The sequence below is a fragment of the Mus caroli genome, unplaced genomic scaffold (assembly GCF_978045245.1).
Source record: "Mus caroli unplaced genomic scaffold, Mus_caroli_1 scaffold_2, whole genome shotgun sequence".
Lineage (NCBI taxonomy): Eukaryota > Metazoa > Chordata > Mammalia > Rodentia > Muridae > Mus > Mus caroli.
This window is the reverse complement of record NW_028227257.1, coordinates 79,135,932-79,152,546: the sequence shown is the minus strand read 5'-3', so window position 1 is coordinate 79,152,546 and position 16,615 is coordinate 79,135,932. Positions and strand designations below refer to the sequence as shown.

Below are 16,615 nucleotides of genomic sequence, written 5' to 3'. Positions count from 1 at the left end.
TCACTCTAAAGGTGAAGGGTGGTAAAGCCCAATGATTATCCCACCCCCAGAAGAGCTCACCTACAGCATGTAGGCATTTCACAAAAGCACTGAATATGAACAAACACACAGGCCTCCCAACAACCAAGGACAGGTCTCTCTTCCAGTGGCTACAAATAAAACCCAGGAGACTTAAGAAAGTTGCCTAATATAACACAGCCAATAGATGACAGAAACAAACAAACAAATCCTCCACTGGACTGGAACCCAAGCTGTCTGGCTATGAGCCCATGTGATCACTACTTGTTACCAGGTTAGGGAACAGAGAAAATGCACAGAAAAGTCCAGGACAGGAGAAAGAAGGCCTAGAAAGTGGTTCTAGGTGTGTCTCTGCAGTACAGCACAGTAGGTGTCCTCAAACTTGCATGTGAGGTAAAAACCCTGGGTAAAAGCCAGGTGGCAAAGACTCAGAGACCAGAAAGGACAAAGGCCTGGGCAGGGAAAAAGGGAGACATGACAGCCAAAACTGGAGGGGAGTTGTAATAAATCTGCTTTCTAGAAAACCAGCAGGCTCCTTGTGAACTGTTTCTCACTGCAGGGGGCTTGAAAGTATGCCCTCCTGTCGAGGGGTAGCAAAGACCCAGAGACCAGAAAGGAATAAGGGCCTGAGAGGGAAAAGAGACTTCAGAGGACTCTGTGCTTACCCAGAAAGAGCATCTCCTCAAATTTGCAAAAGAGATCCTGAATAGTTTTGCCTTAAAAAGCTAAAGCTCACCACAGCCCTTCCAGTTGTCTGCTGAGTGAAGCAGGTGGGGCCAACTCCTGCAGATTAGGGATCCATGGTGAGATGTGGTTCCCAAGTAAATGGGCTTTTCCTTGGTCCTTTTCTGCTATACCAAAGGAGGCACAGATGCCTGGGTGTTGGATGGTTTAAGGAAACAAGAAGCCTGAAAAGAGGCTACAGATTATATGCAAATTTGACAAACTATAAGCAGGGTTTGCAGTCTGAGACTGAAAAGGGAAAAGAGACAGATGTGGAGAGAGTGACTATCTATTGGGATGAGCTTGACTGTGGTGCTAGAAACAGGCATGGCGATTCTCCACCCCCTTCTGTCCCAGCTCTACCCTCCCTCCCTCCCTGAGCTCTGGTAGCAGAATGCTTAGTATTGGAAAGGCAGGGGGGGGGGGAGGAAGGAAGACTGAGAGGTAGAGAGAGCAAAAAAAGACAAGGACTGGTTGACTGACCCAGCTCACACAGTTCAGTTTATACTCCTGAGTGAGTTAGCCAACTAACTCTCTGACCTTCCAATACTCTGACGTGGGAAGAACAGGAAGATCCACAGTGGGGACTGTTTCATGGCCCAGTTTTCCAGAACCTCAACACAGCCATGGAACTTCTCAGGCTATATTCCACACTTCTAAAGGAAGAAGCCATCATGGGACTCAGGCCAGGGATCTTGGATTCTTCCTAACTGGTTCCATCACTTTCTGAGCCATGCTCAATGAACATCTACTTTGATGACTGAGGGTGCTGAGGGCACAGCATAGGGAAGAAGTTTAAGATTTGCTCTGACTTCTCTGGACAACAGTGTTTAGAGTAGAGAGAAAAATGAGCACCAAGACCCTAGCCCTGCAGGGACCAGGAAGGCCCCAGCACAGGTCAGCATTAGAGAGTCAGGTTCTAATGTCTGATGGAGGGATGAAGGGGCTTTAGGCCCAGGAATACACTTGAGCAGATTCCCTAAGATCAGCTGCAAAGAACTGCATTACACACCGTGGTGGGGAAAGGGGACAGGCTAGAGTAGATGGATGTTCTGGGACATCTTCAGAGGCTTTAAGTGGGGTGATGTCATGTATTGTTGGGTTGTTCCACACAAACCCCAGAACCTCAAAAGGCTTTTGTTACAGAAACAGGTCCTCCTGCTCCACTTTCAGATGGGGAGGGTCCTCAAAAGGCAGCCATGACCATACATGGAAAAAGATGTATGGTAGTTAAACTTGACTGTCACTATGGAAACACCCCTTGGGCAGCATATCTAGGTTAGGTTAGGTTAATAGGGGTGGGAAGACCCACCCACCTCACGCACAGAGCCATTGCCTGGGCTGTGGTCTCAGGCTGCATAGAAAGAGGAAGCCAGCTGAACACCAGCATTCATCTCTCTCTACTTGCTGATACAGATACAAGATATAGTGTGGCCAGCTGCCTCACCTTCCCGTTACTGTGCCTTCTCCGCAACGATGACTGTAAGCTTAAGTAAGCAGTTCCCCTTCTAAGTTGTGTTTGTCAGGTATTTTGACACAGCTGAAGAGGAAGTAAGTAATACTGGATGGCGTTATAAATCAAAACAGAAACAGAAAGTGGAGTCCAGCCTCCTAACCTCAATCCTAGAATCCTCAGGGGCTCCTATTTGGGAGCTAAGCTCCATATTTGGGAGCTAAGCCCTGAATTCAGCATTTCAGATGTAAGCTGCGGACGCTTTGGCATGCCCATCCTCCTTTCTACAAAAAGGCTAGCTCTAGAAGGATACCCACCCTTATCTCTAAGATGACCCTGCCACCTTTCTTATTACAGGAAAGGGGAATAATCAGAGGATAGTCCCAAGAGAGTCAAAAGCACAGCAGAAGGGGGAGGGGGTTGGCGGCCGGGGGGGGGGGGAAGATGGGGCTGGTGATATCTCATTAGTCAACAAGAGCCTGATGGAGGAACCTGAGACTGTACACCCATCCATGGGAAAGAGCTCCCTGGGGCATGTTGGTTCCATCTGACCACATTCAAGGTCACAGTTGATTGGGCAAACCGGATATCCAAGCCCAACATGTGCCAACCAGATAGATCCCTCCCTACAGAAGGGAGCAGGATGCTCACAGTTCTGCATCTGAAAATCTTACTACCTCCTACCAGCTGAGAAATTTCACTCAACTGCATAAGCGTCCTGTTTTTGTTTCCTCGTCTGGAGCATGGGAATAACAACAACGCTGACCTCATAAAAGGGCTTATTTGGACTGTTTAAGAAAAACAGAACATTTATAGTCCTTGTGCCTGCACCTGGCAAACAACCAGAGCCGGAGAAGTGTTAGCTCATCTTCCTGTTGCTGATTTAAGACTGGGATGAGAAGACAGGATGGAGCCATCTGGGTAGTGTCTCCCTGGAAACAAACACCATGGCATGTCACATCTAATCTGGTCCAAATAATTCCACACACAGAGAAAAGACGAAGTCCAAGAGCATCCAGGCAAGGCCACAAGAGACAGCATCAGAGAAAAATCAGGAAGAATGATACAGACACAGACCAAGAAGTGACCAGAGCTCGGGGACCTGGCATGGTCTTGCTTTTTCATGAAGCCCATCTAGAAGTTCTAGTTCTCTCTTGACTCAACGACAGCAGATACTTTGTCATTGTTTTCAATCCTTGGCTCCTTGGCATAGTTTAAGGGCTGACAAGAATGTCTACCCTTCACTAGTTGGCACCACAATAAATGGTTACTTTTGTGCTCAAGACTCTGGGCTGGGTGCTGAAGGTACAAGCAGGAGAAGAAATTTAGTATCTATCTTGGCTGTCCCAGACAACGGTGTTCAGGGCAGAGGGAATGTGGGTACCCAAATCCCACCCGAGGGATGGAGAAAGCCACAGCTCCCAGGAAATCAGGCTCCAGGTGTTTTGTTCTTCCCTGACTCCAAGACTAGCCCTGAGTAGAGCAATAGGGCCCTGACAGGTGCACAGCAAAGGTACACGAACTGGTGAACCAAGAAACATGGACAAACAAACAGAAGAATGCACAACTCTGCCGCATGGCTCTGCCACACCGCTCTGTGGTTCCACCTCCTCCCCACCTCCATCAGGGCAGGATCCTGGATCCTTTGGCTGATTGCTGCCACAAGGGACAGGGCCCCTCAGAGCTCACCTGCAGAATGAGCAGCATTTGTATAACAGAAGAAGGCAACTTGGACTGTGCCAACAGCAGCACGTCACCCAGCTTCACCTTCAGCAAGACCAGGTCCCGGAAGCCCAGAAGGGAGATCTGGCGGATGGTCAGTTCCTGTCCCTGGGGGAAGAAGACAGGTGAAGGGGTAAGAGGTGAGTGCCTGCTGGATCCCCACCAGCCTCAAGGAGTCCAGGGCAAGTGTACACAGTGCACTTGGGATGGATTGAGCAGGCATGGGCAAGGCTCCAGAAGACCAGGCTCCAGTTTCCTCTGGCATTAAGACAAGGTGTGGCTCAACATGCCTAATTAATCTGAAGACAATAAAATACCCATATAATAGGGACCATGGTGTCAGGAGATTCTAGTGGGTGGGAATCAGTGAGAGAAAGGAAGGTGGGAAAAGAGAGAGAAAGATCACTGCTCTCTCCTCCCCAACGCCGCTTCCTCAATTTCATCTGTTAAACATTTAAGTGCTCATCCCATGTCAGGCAATTGACCCTACATGGTTACGGAAGATGTTAGATTCTCACATAACCACAAGTAACTAATGAAGAAAAGTAGTGGGGAGCATGTGAAAGGAGTAAGAAGGAGGAGTGTGACTATTCCAGTGGTTGGGGCACTGGGTGGGGGCAGGGGAGGGCCAATAGTTACAAGAGTTTGCATTTGGTAGGCTCTGTGCCCTAGGCAGGACCCTAAGCATTTCGATATAAAGAGTGAGTATAATCTCCACACAGTATGCTGTGGTTTGTGTGTGTCCTTCTCATACTCATTTACTGGAACCCTGGGATTTAGAAAGACCGCTTCACATTTTTTGAAGATTTATTTGCATTTATGCATAAATGTGTGAAGCAGGGAAAAAGCAATTTATACCTCAATGTTTTACATCTTTCTTTCTATGCCATTAAGATGATTACAAATTACAAATGAAAAGTAGTGTTGAGCTGGGGAGATGGCTCAGCGATTAAGAGCACTGACTGTTCTTCCGAAGGTCCTGAGTTCAAATTCCAGCAACCACATAGTGGTTCACAACCATCTGAAATGAGTTCTGATGCCCTCTTCTGGAATGTCTGAAGACAGCTACAGTGTACTTACATATAATAAATAAATATATCTTTAAAAAGAAAAAAGAAAAGTGGTGTTACTTGATCTTTGTTAGGTCTCAGAGAGTACATATGTGCAGAAATAGCCATCATGCCTTAGCTCAGGCTGGACCAGAGAAGGATCTCTGACTGTCAGATAAAAGCCAGAATTCCTTAGGAACTTATGAGATGGGTTCCCACCCATCAAAAGGGACATATGACTCTCCATTGACAGGTACCTGTGGCTGGCCTCAGTCCCTATTCACAAGTACTTGTTATAGCTCAAGGCCAAGCCACACTAGCCACCAGCCTGTTCCAGATCTTTTTTTTTTTTAAAGATGCATTTATTTTAATTTATATGAGTACACTGTAGCTGTCTTCAGACATACCACAAGAGGGTATCAGATCCCATTACAGATGGTTGTGAGCCAGCATGTGGTTGCTGGAAATTTGAACTCAGGACCTCTGGAAGAGCAGTCAGTGCTCTTAACCGCTGAGCCATCTCTCCAGCCCTGTTCCAGATGTTTTTATAACAGCACCCCACCCCCATTCTCTCCTAGTCTCTTCCTCACAATTCTGTTTCTTGCTATTCTACTTGCTTCCATAGTCCTGGCTGTGTCCAGTTTGCTTTTTGTTCTCCCTTGGCTCTGGCCTCTGCCAGATGCCTCTGGACGTTCTCTCTGCTCCTCTTACCTGTGGAGCAGCCACCACAGTGGTTTCTTTACAGCACCCCGCATGTACAGTCTTATTCTCTCAAAATCTAAAACATTGGGAAGCTGGTATTACCCATGCTTGCCAGCTAGATAGCTAGTAGGGCAAGACCCAGATTCGTTGCTCTGTTTAGGCCAGGCTACTTAGTCATACAGGATGCTGGGGGCTGACAGAAACTATCCAAGTTGTGTCTATGCCCCTTATGTGGTATCAGTAGTAGAAGTGTTTAATTTAAATCATATAAGGCAGAAAACGTGGAGGCAGGAAAGGGCAGGCAGATTTTTTGAAACTAGTCTGAATGTCAATATGGAGGGAAGAAGAGAGAGCAAGGAGTAGGAAGGCAATTGCAGACACCCCCCCCACACACACACACACACACCAGTCACTGCATTACAACTTTGTATTACTGGTTTTTCTGGGAAGTCCCCAGAGGCTCCCCAGGCACTGGAGGCCTCTCCACTTTGTTTTGGATTTCACTTCTAAATCATTAAGTAATTAACATTTCTAGGCTAATATCCAAGCAGTTAAGACACAGTCAGGACAAGCAGATGCCACCTTCTGTAGCATTCTTGGTATCCATACAAGAAACCACTCTTCAAGCTGGGCAGTGGTGGCGCACGCCTTTAGTCCCAGCACTCGGGAGGCAGAGGCAGGAGGGATTCTGAGTTCAAGGCCAGCCTGCTCTACAGAGTGAGTTCCAGGACAGCTAGGGCTACACAGAGAAACCCTGTCTCTGAGAAGAAAAAAAAAAAAAACAAAAAAACAAAAACAAAAACAAACAAACAAAAAACGGAGGGGTGAAAAAAACAAAAGAAACTACTCTTCAAAAAAAATTCATCTTCTGAATTTTTCTAGACAGCCTCTACCTCTATAAACTTGCACACAGAACCTTTAAACACACAGAGGCCACACTCTTCATGCCTTTACTTAGCTTAGTGTAACTTTGCAAATCATCTTTGCGAATCAGTGTACCATGCTTCTCCCCTGCCCCGTACTACATTAAGGACACTTCGTATTCTGATATGTGAATACACTCTAACTGCCACAGCATCAACTAAAATGCCCCTCCCCCTTTTAACCACACCAATGCTGCAATAAACATGTTCATCCATGATTCTCGGGACACTTTTGTCAGTGTATGCAGATCGACATCAGTCTTCGAAAGAAAACGTACACTATCAACATCTGCCCTTACACTGGGATGTGGAGATGGCTCATTACAGTGAGAGCTGAGCAAGCACGAAGGCCTGAGGATGATGGAATCCACATTTAAAAACCAGATGAAGTCTGTCATCTTAGCACTGGATAGGCAGAGCTAGGGATTCCAGGTCAGTCAACCTAGCCAAGTCAGTAAGACCTTGTCTCAAAAAATATGCAGTCAAGAAGGGCACCTGACATTGGCCACACACACACTTACTTTAAGGATCCTGCCACATTCCCCTCTCAAAAGAATGCGCTGACTCATCTGTATCTGAGAGCACACTCTCTCAGACATTGGAGAGTATAGAAATGACTGTTTAAGTGGGCAAACACGGTAGACATTCAAGAGCAACCTATTCCAAACCCACCGGTACGATCAGGCCAGGGAGGCTGGGAACAGATCCAAAAAATTAGGGCAACTTCTCAAATCAACCTGTTTCTCTATTGCTACTCCATCCCTTCCCACTCCATCTCCTTTCCAGAATGTTCTCAGCAGTTCCTCTTCACACAAGCACCTGCAGTCACTTGGGAGAGGGCTAGGCAGGAGGGTCACAGCACTCTCCTGGAAAAGATGAAAGACTTCGCCTTCCAGTCTTCCAAGCTAAGGTTAAACAATACATGCTCAGGAAAGAAGAGACTCTGCTTAGTAAATGGCCAGAGGGCTGTATAGCATCAGTACCATCTACCTCCCTTGTGGAAATGTGAGTCCAAGCAATCCTAGACCAGAGTGGGAGACGCAACGTACCTCAAAACTGTCCTCAGTATCCCATACTTGTATATGGGCATGATACACATAATGTGGACCTTACATGGATGGTCCCAGCAGCCACACAGGCCTTTTCATGTACAAATGCTGGCCTCCCATGCTGTCAGGAAAAGCACTCAATGGAAGAGATGAGGTACCCAGTTTATATTAACAGAAACAAGCCAATCACTGTTTGGCTACCATTCATGACCATTAACCAGGAACCTGCTGTGGCTTCACTTCATAGTGGATCAGAGAAAGGACACCTACTCATCCAAAAGTAAAAGCAAGTCTATCTCCTTGTAACCTCTGTCCTTGAAACAGAAAAATCACCTCCACATTACCCAACATGCAGGCTGCCCACATAGCGTGCCTTCTGCCCATTTGTTCCAGATCTCCTCACCCCCTTTGAATATTCCACCTAATACTTTGAATCCGGGTCTCTCCCTCTCCATCTTGTCTAGCAAATAAAATGAATCAGCACAGATAGAAGCCCTTCAAGGTCAACAGGGAAGAGAGTGGCCAGGTGGGTGGGCCGCTTAGTTGGGGGGGGTGCAAGGAGTGGGATGAGCAGCCATGCCATGCACAGCCGATCGTACCACTTCTTAAGAGAATCCAAACAGAGCCATCCTAGGTCTCTATGACTGTGTTCCTGCCTGGCTCTGAGTCCCCTCAGTGCCCATCCTGACTCATACCCCACATTCCACGGCCATTGTCACATCCTGGCAGCTGCCGCACAAATGACCCTCACCTGTGTGTGCATCCTCTTCCTTTGGGTTAAAGAGATCGAACAAAAGATGCTGTGTTTTAGAGAGAGAGAGAGAGAGAGAGAGAGAGAGAGAGAGAGAGAGAGAGAGAGAGAGAGAGAGAACAAGAACGAACTAGGATATGTTTGGTAGAAACATGATTATGGCAAGGTGGGAGGGGATGCCTCTGAGGACTCATGCTGAGGCATCCCTTTCCCCAGAGGTACCAGTCATACAATGGATACAGTATGGAATAGAGTTTATTTAGGACATGGGGAGGGGGGTTGAAGAGGAAGTAGAGATAGAGATAGGCAGAGAAAGACAGATAGAGGGAGAAGAACAGAGATGAGGAGAGGAGAGGAGAGGAGAGGAGAGGAGAGGAGAGGAGAGGAGAGGAGAGGAGAGGAGAGGAGAGGAGAGGAGAGGAGAGGAGAGGAGAGGAGAGGAGAGGAGAGGAGAGGAGAGGAGAGGAGAGGAGAGGAGAGGAGAGGAGAGGAGAGGAGAGGAGAGGAGAGGAGAGGAGAGGAGGACAAGGAGAAGGAGCAGAGAGAGTAAGAAGGTGAGGAAGGGGCAAACAGACCCTTTTATAGTAACCCAGGCATTACTTGACTGTTGCCAGGTAACTGTGGGGCGCAGCCTAGAAGGAATGCTATCACAGATGCTGGCTAAATTCTTTTCTCATATGTCCGTATATCAAAATGCATTATTTGTCATTTATATAAAATTCAATGTTAAGGTAACACCTAGTATTTTTATTTGCTACATCAGCGAACCCTACCCTCAGGTCTGTCTTTCTGAGGACCTGCTGCTTGCTAAGGGGGGACAACTGCAAGTGAGAAGGAATCTGTGGACACACTGGTTCAGACTGAGCATGATGAGGGGAGCGGACTGCAGCCAGGCTTCTGTATTATAGGAAAGGCAAGTCTGCAATGGGAAGCGACATCACTGAGCAACATTTAAATGTTGGGTATGGAGTGCTCCTTTGAAACACCATCAATGAAGTGCAAACAATGGGGGGGGGGTGCTTCGCTGGGGAATAAGGAAATTCCAACCATTGTTGGTGGCTCTGCCTACTACACTCACACTTCAACAAGGCAGACCAGGAAAAGCCTTAACCCCAGGGGGATGAGAGGAATGTGAGCAAGCTGCAGGTATGTGCAAGCAATTTGGAGAGGAATAGCTCACCAGTTAAGCTAGGTTGGCTGGATAGCAAGACTCAGAGATCTGCCTGTCTCCCCCAACCACCATTGTGCAGCCACACCAACTACTAAACAGGAGACGAGGTTCTCAGCTCAGAGCCTCACACTTCCATGGCAAGCAAGAGTCTTCCCCCAAAATCTCACACTCTAGAAAAACACTTATTATTTTTATTACTTTAAATTGCATCTATATGTTTGTTTCTTTGTGTGAGTTTGTACATATGAGTGTAGGGGCCCATGGCGTCTGGAAGAGGGCATTGGATCCCCTGGAATGGGAGTTACAGGCAGTTGTGAACCACCCACTTGTGGGTGTTAGGAATCACAGCCAGAACCTCTGCAAGAACAGTGCAAACTCTTAACTGCTATGCTCTCTCGCCAGCGCTAAATCTCTGTCCCATGTTTTGCAGGGACTGATGTGCGTCAAGTTAAATACCCTTGACAAGCCCACACTCTAGAGCTCCAGCCTGCACATCCTCCTACCCAACTCGATTACATCATGTAGCTCTCTCTGGGTGAGAGTCCATCAGAGACCAAGGAACATCATTCTTTCCCAGGGCTTCAGGACAAGAGCAACTTGCTTGAAATGTGTTTCAAGGGTCCCAGCAGGAGGGGGAGGAAGGAGGGAGCAGCAACAGAGGGTAATAGGGGTGCAAACCATGAACGTGCACCAGACACACACGTGAAGCTATCCTGATGAATCAACACTTTCTGATCAGTGTGCTTTAAATAAATAAGGTATTTTAAAACTGCACTTCAAAGAGAAAGCCGGTGGAAAGGACAGGTGGGCTGAGAAGGAAAGAGAAGGAAAAAGAAAACTCACCTTGTTCAGTGTGTGTGTGTGTGTGTGTGTGTGTGTGTGTGTGATTTCAAAACCATGAAGGTAACAAGAACCTACAAATTGCTGGTAATATATAAGACCCTCTTTCACTTGAAGTTAGAGGTTAAACATAGACACAGAATGCTCAGAAGACCTCTGGAGCCCTTACTAACAAAGATGCCCCACCTCCAGACTATCCCCCTCTTAGCAAGAGGCTGATCACCTAGGTCAGTGGAGAAGACAGTCTGTTGCACTCCAGTGATACTGACCTGAACCGGATAAAATATTGCCTGCAGGGTAGGGAGAGTCTCGGTGAAGAAGTGGTCCCAGACTTCAGCCAGAACCTCAATCCGATTGTCACCTACACACAGGAGAGAAGACAGGAGAAAGAAGAGAACATGCCATTACTCACAGAACAGGCCACAGGACAGCTCCGCCTCAAATGTAAAGTCTAGTACACTAGGGAACTTGTAGTTGAGAGCTCGTAGCACCGAGGGAGCACAGCCACAGTGCTACAGGGTCTTTCTACCCTCGAACTCAGAAAAGAGAGATCACATGATAAACATTATCCATGAGTAAGCCCTCCTACCCCATCTTACAGACTCAGAGACACCAAGTAACCAGACCAAGAGTACAGAGAAAGTCAAAGATGGGGTCCCTGACCTCACATTCTTTACCTGCTTCTTCTGACGATTGTTTGCACAGCAGTACACTGATCCGTTTGCACAATTATACACAGCTGTGTCTGTCTGCATAGTTAGATACTGCTTGGTTTGCACAGATATACAACGGTCTGTGTACACGATTACAGACCGCTCTGTTTGACCAGTTATACACTTTTCTGTTTGCACCACTACACACCTGCTCTGTTTGCAGTTATATACGGCTCCGTCTGCAGTTACCCCCTGCTCTGTCTGCACAGTTGTTAGTCCCTGCTCCACTTGCACTCTTGTCATACACAGTTTGCAGTTATATACTCTGGCCTGATCCTGGGCTTGAACTGACAGGCAAGAAGTAGAAAGGAGATCTCCAGCATCACTTTCACCCACTGTTGCAGCTGGGAGGCACCTTCTGATTGTGCCTGCTCACCCTCGCACCAGGAAGCCAAAGGCCACCCACAGGCTACAGTACACAGGTCACCTCATGCCACTGAAGGGACCCGAGAGGGAGAGAGCCTGGTTGAGGTGGCAGCTGCTTAATGACCTAGATGTCAGAGCTGATGGGCTACTACTGTCTGCTCATCTTGAGCAGAGAAACTGGGTCAGCCAAGACAAGACACCAAGAGCCGTGTTTGGCAAAACACCATTAGTTCCGTGGAACAAATCTTGATAGACTCATTTAGTGTCTTCCGTCTATTAATTTAATGGCCAATAAAAGCAATGGCTGGGGAGAAAGCTCAGAACAAGGGCAAAGCTAGTCGCTAACAGCTGCTGGAAGGTCAGGGTGGATGCAGACTTGTGGCATCCTCTGCTTTCCCTGGCAAAGCACTAATCAAATATTGCTAGAATTGTCTTCCAATAGAGCTTGAGAGTCTGAAAGAGGTCTGTCCATGTGTGGAGCACCAAGCCAGACACATCAACAAACCACTATGGAAAAGCCTTCATGGCAAAAAAATGGCAAGGGCCAACTGTGCAGGCTGTTGCAGGTGCCAGGTCTATCAGCAGCAGGAGGCACCATCTGACCCAAAGGGGTGACATTACAGAGCAAGCCTTTCTATTAAGTAGGAACACTTTCCGTTTTCTCTAAGAGAAAGGACACTTCTACAAGATGGGCCACACAGCCAAGAGGATCTGTCTCCTTTTCCTGGGTCTTCATCCTCAGCTAGACCTCCCTTGGGCTTTGGAGTGTGGCTAACCAGGCTTGAGCTCTGCCCCTCAGACTCACCACGCTTCCTCACAGCACAGAGCCTCTGCCTATAAAAATTCTTCTGCCCAGACTTCTCTTGCCCACCTCCTCGGTGAACTTGCCTGTTGATCTCATAGATTCAGCTCAGATTTAATTCTTATAGGAACCTTCCTCCAGCCAACTAAAGCCCACCCTGAATACGTTAGCAATCCTAACCTTGGCTACACACCCCAAATCACTAACATACTCACACATGACTGACATATTTTAATATATGATAATTTGATTCATATCTGTTCCCATTTCCAGTTTAGCTTCCCCAGAACCTACAAAGGACCTGACATTCAATTACTGACTGATCAGCCACACAGAATCATCTTTCAATGTAAGTGATACTCATTCACTCACGGGTTGAGATAGGGACATTCGGTTTCCTAAATCCAAAATGAACCCCAAAGTGGGGTAAAGGCTGTTCTGACTGCTTTGTTGATAGCCCTTATCTGAAGCTTCCTACGGTGAAGGGAAGGAGGAAGAATCCTGTGGGGCAGCGCTGTGCCTGCTTCTGTGCTAAGACAGAGGCCTCATGAGTGTATAAAAGAGTCCTTCCACCATGGAGCTGGGAGGTACCTTCTGGAAGGTTGGATCTGACTGATGGCTGCAAAGATCAGAGAGGAAAGAAGGCTCCAGAAAGTCTTCTGTGAGAGCAGCAGACACAGACCAACAAAGGAAGAAAGAGGTAGCTTCATTTTCAGAAGTCAGAATCAGCTCCCTGCAAAGGTGAAGGGGTTTGAATGGAAGGTTCTAGATGTCTGTCATCAAATCTTCCCTTTGCTACTTGTCAGTGGCACACAGGATGCTATAAAAACATCCTGAGAAAGACGGTCAGTGCAACTGTAGAAAACAACATGGCGGTCCCTGCCCAGCAGTGGCTGTCACATACAGCTGAAGACAGCAACAACCCCGAGTGGGAGCAGGCATGAGGCTAGGGTGCCTTCACTAAGCAATGGCATGCACAGGGCATCTGGTTATTCCCAAACAAGAACCCCTTCAACCAAACAAAACCTTTCTTGAAGTTCTAATGCATGGAACCAAAGAGTAGCATTACTCTGTTTGAAGATGAGGACACTTCTCAAATGTCCTCCTAAGCTTGCTCAGTGTGCAGAAGGGGCTCCAACAACACAAACCTGACACTCAGGAGCCTCATGGAAACGCCTGCACTGCGTCACTGGTTCCCTGGCCATGCTTTGGGTTTATAGGCACAAAATCTTGGATGATCTTCAAGTCATCCCATTGACTCTCCATCTGTGGGTTTCCACTCAAGTCCATCTCTAATTGAGGGTCACTTGTATCCACACTTCCACCTTCCTGATTCAAGGACATCTCAATCTCACTCAGCACCTATTTCCTAGGGCTGGTTTTACACATTTCCAGGAGCTCCAATAACTCCCCAGAACTGACATACAAGATATACAGACTGACACACAAGCGGTAGAGCCAGGAACAAATGCTTCTTGCCCCTTCCTTGACTGGAGGGCCACCTTCCAATACCTGTGAACTAACCTGATTCCCAGATTCAAAGAACCACTAACTTCGTAGTCAAAACAAGTCACCACTGATGGATGAATGGATAAAGAAAACATTATCTAGCTATATACTGGAGTAATTGGCCTTAAAAAACCTATGTGACTTCTGACATGTGCCAACACACATGAACTGAGAGGTCATTATGTCCAATGAAAGAAGACACTTAACAAAAACACGATTCCTGTATTATCCCTATTAGTCAAAACCATGGAAGCAAGGTGTTAACAGTGGTTGTGAGAACACAAGTGTGCCAAGGTATGGCGTTTCCAGGTTCAGGGCAAAGAACTGGAAGCCATGACAGAGAGGAGAAAAGTCAGGGCTGTGAACTGTGACCGGGTGACAGGCAGAAATCATACATCATTTATTATAACTTCAAATGAGATCTTTAATTTATTTTTATTTATTTATTTGTGTGTGTGTATGTGTGTGTGTGTGTTTGTACATGTATGTGAGTACATGTGTACCACATGCAGGTGCCCAAGGAAGCTAGAAGAAGGAGAAGAGCGAGTCAGATCCCCTAGTGCTGGAACTATAGGCAATAGTGAACATCCACCTGATATGGGTACTAGGAACTGGACCTAGGTCCTCTGCAAGAGCAGCAAGCCCTCTTACTTGATGAAACATAACTTCAGCCCCAATATCAAAGAATGTAAAGCCTTGACTTAGTGGGTATTTATAGACTTAGAGAAACAAAAATTACAGTCTTTTTATGGTCCAGAGAAAAAAGTGTGCGTGTGTGTGTGTGTGTGTGTGTGTGTCCATTTCTACCATTGGTTATTTCCAAAGGTTGGGGGGGGGGATGGCATTTACTTCAAGACAAACACCAGAACTTTCTAGCATCTATCTCTTATTTTTCTTCCAACTTTGTCTTTCCAGGTGCCATAATATGGCGTCATTCTCAGGAAATAGGAGAAAATGTTGTTCACTGGACATAATGCTCTTCAAGTTTTTGAAGTCATATACTCTAGTATATGGTTAGATACAGCCCTATGAAGTCCATGTCTGGGCATCCTTCTGGCCTATCATGAGGGTATTTAGCTAGAGCACAAAGAAATGGTAGCTAGCCACCTGTGTGCAGAGTATGGTGTCATAGGTACGTTTTACTCGCAAGTCCTCACCCCATTTCATTCTTTTAACATTAGACTCTGAACTGGGGATGTAGCTCAGTTAATAAAGTACTTGCTTAGTACGCACAAAGCCCTGGGGTTTAATCTCTAACAGCATAAACCAAGCGTAGTGGTGCATATTCTAGTCCTAGAACTTGGGAGGTGGAGGCAGGAGGATCAAGCAGAAGTTCTAGGTCATCTTCCACTATGTGGTAAATTTGAGGCCAGCCTGGGATACAAGAGGAGAGAGAGAAAGACAGACAGCAAGAGAGAGAGAGACAGAGAGAGAGAGAGACAGAGAGAGAGACAGAGACAGAGACAGACAGAGAGAGACAGAGAGAGACAGAGACAGAGACAGACAGAGAGACAGAGAGAGACAGAGACAGACAGACAGACAGACAGATAGAGAGATTGGGAGGGAGAAATGTGCCAAGATTCACTAGAGAACCAGAGAACAAGCTAGCCAAGTCCCTAGAAACCCTCAGTGGAATGGAAGGGGTGGTCCACTCTTTCCTTTGAGACTACCACCTGACCTTTCTCTCCAGTCACTTTCTTTCTATCCAGTCACTTGGATTACAGACAGACCAAGAAATTTTCTTCATCTGTCAGATCACATAGCATTGAGAGCCTGTTTGTCTACTGTTCCCCAAATTGGGAGCACCTCTATCTAGTATGATCCCAAGAAATATTGCAATGGTGGATAGAAAACAGCTTGGAACAGACCAGATGGACCAGAAGCATCTGTGGTAGAGCAACTGCCCCTTTCCCTTCAAAGGGCACCCCCAGGATGCATCAGTGGGAAACCCCTTACCTGGGTCTCCACTATCACCCCCTTCCCAGCCCATTTTTGCAAAAGCAGTCTGTGCTGCCCTGACAGGGCAGCTGGTTCAAACCCCTGAAGGCGGCAAGAGGCAGGGGTGACTCACTCACTGGGAATCTGCTGCTTTTGGACAGATGTGGCTCAACCCTGCCAACACCAGAGTCTGAGGCAGAGCCCCATGCACCAGCTCCTCCTCGCCCTGTACTTGCCTTCACACAGCTTGATCTTCTCCTCCACAAAGGACAGTCCTTTTGCAAGAAGCTGGTTCTGCCAAGAGAGAACAAAGATCACTAGAGCTGGGTGACTCTGATCCAGGAGACTGGACTAGAGGCAAGCTACACTAGAGGGCATTTTTCCAACTCTTCCAATTCCCACTCACAGCGCAGACTTTTCAGGCCCCTTGTGCTAGTCAGGTTTCTAGGTGTAAGAAGCCCTTTGTCCTGGGAGAACAAGAATCTCAGAGGAAGATTGTGAGACACCACACAGCCCAAGGGTAGTAAGCCAAAAGGCCAAACGCAATCACCACCCCACTCACCTCTCAAACTAAGAGATGCAGAAGGGACCCAGTCCAATTCACTGTTAAGTCAAAAGCCCTTGAGGCTCTTGATGACTTAAACTCATATGGAGAGCCTAGACAAATGGGAAACTAAACAGAGTGAGGTATTGGGGCATTTGGACCTTTTTTTTTTCTTTTTAAGAATAAATTTGGAGCCAGACATGGTAGTGCAAGCCCAGAATTCTTGAGGCAGAGCCAAGTGGATCTACATAAGTTTAAGGCTAGCCTGCTCTACATAGTGAGTTTCAGATCAGCCAGGGCTACAAAGAAAGACCTCCATCCCAAAACAAACAAATTCAAGCA

At 46.9% G+C, this 16,615-nt stretch overlaps 1 protein-coding gene across 4 annotated transcripts in view; it reads right to left on the bottom strand.

Moving 5' to 3' along the window:
• Positions 1 to 16,615, bottom strand: part of Prr5l (proline rich 5 like) — a 178,025-nt gene that overhangs the window by 15,079 nt on the left and 146,331 nt on the right. For all 4 annotated transcript variants that reach the window (XM_029474407.2, XM_085834621.1, XM_021156583.3 and 1 more), the window contains exons 5-7: positions 15,966 to 16,023; positions 10,671 to 10,762; positions 3,884 to 4,024 (exon numbers count right to left, since the gene is read on the bottom strand). In XM_029474407.2, coding sequence (XP_029330267.1) covers positions 3,884 to 4,024; positions 10,671 to 10,762; positions 15,966 to 16,023 — 291 coding nt within the window. The remainder of the gene's footprint in view (positions 1 to 3,883; positions 4,025 to 10,670; positions 10,763 to 15,965; positions 16,024 to 16,615) is intronic.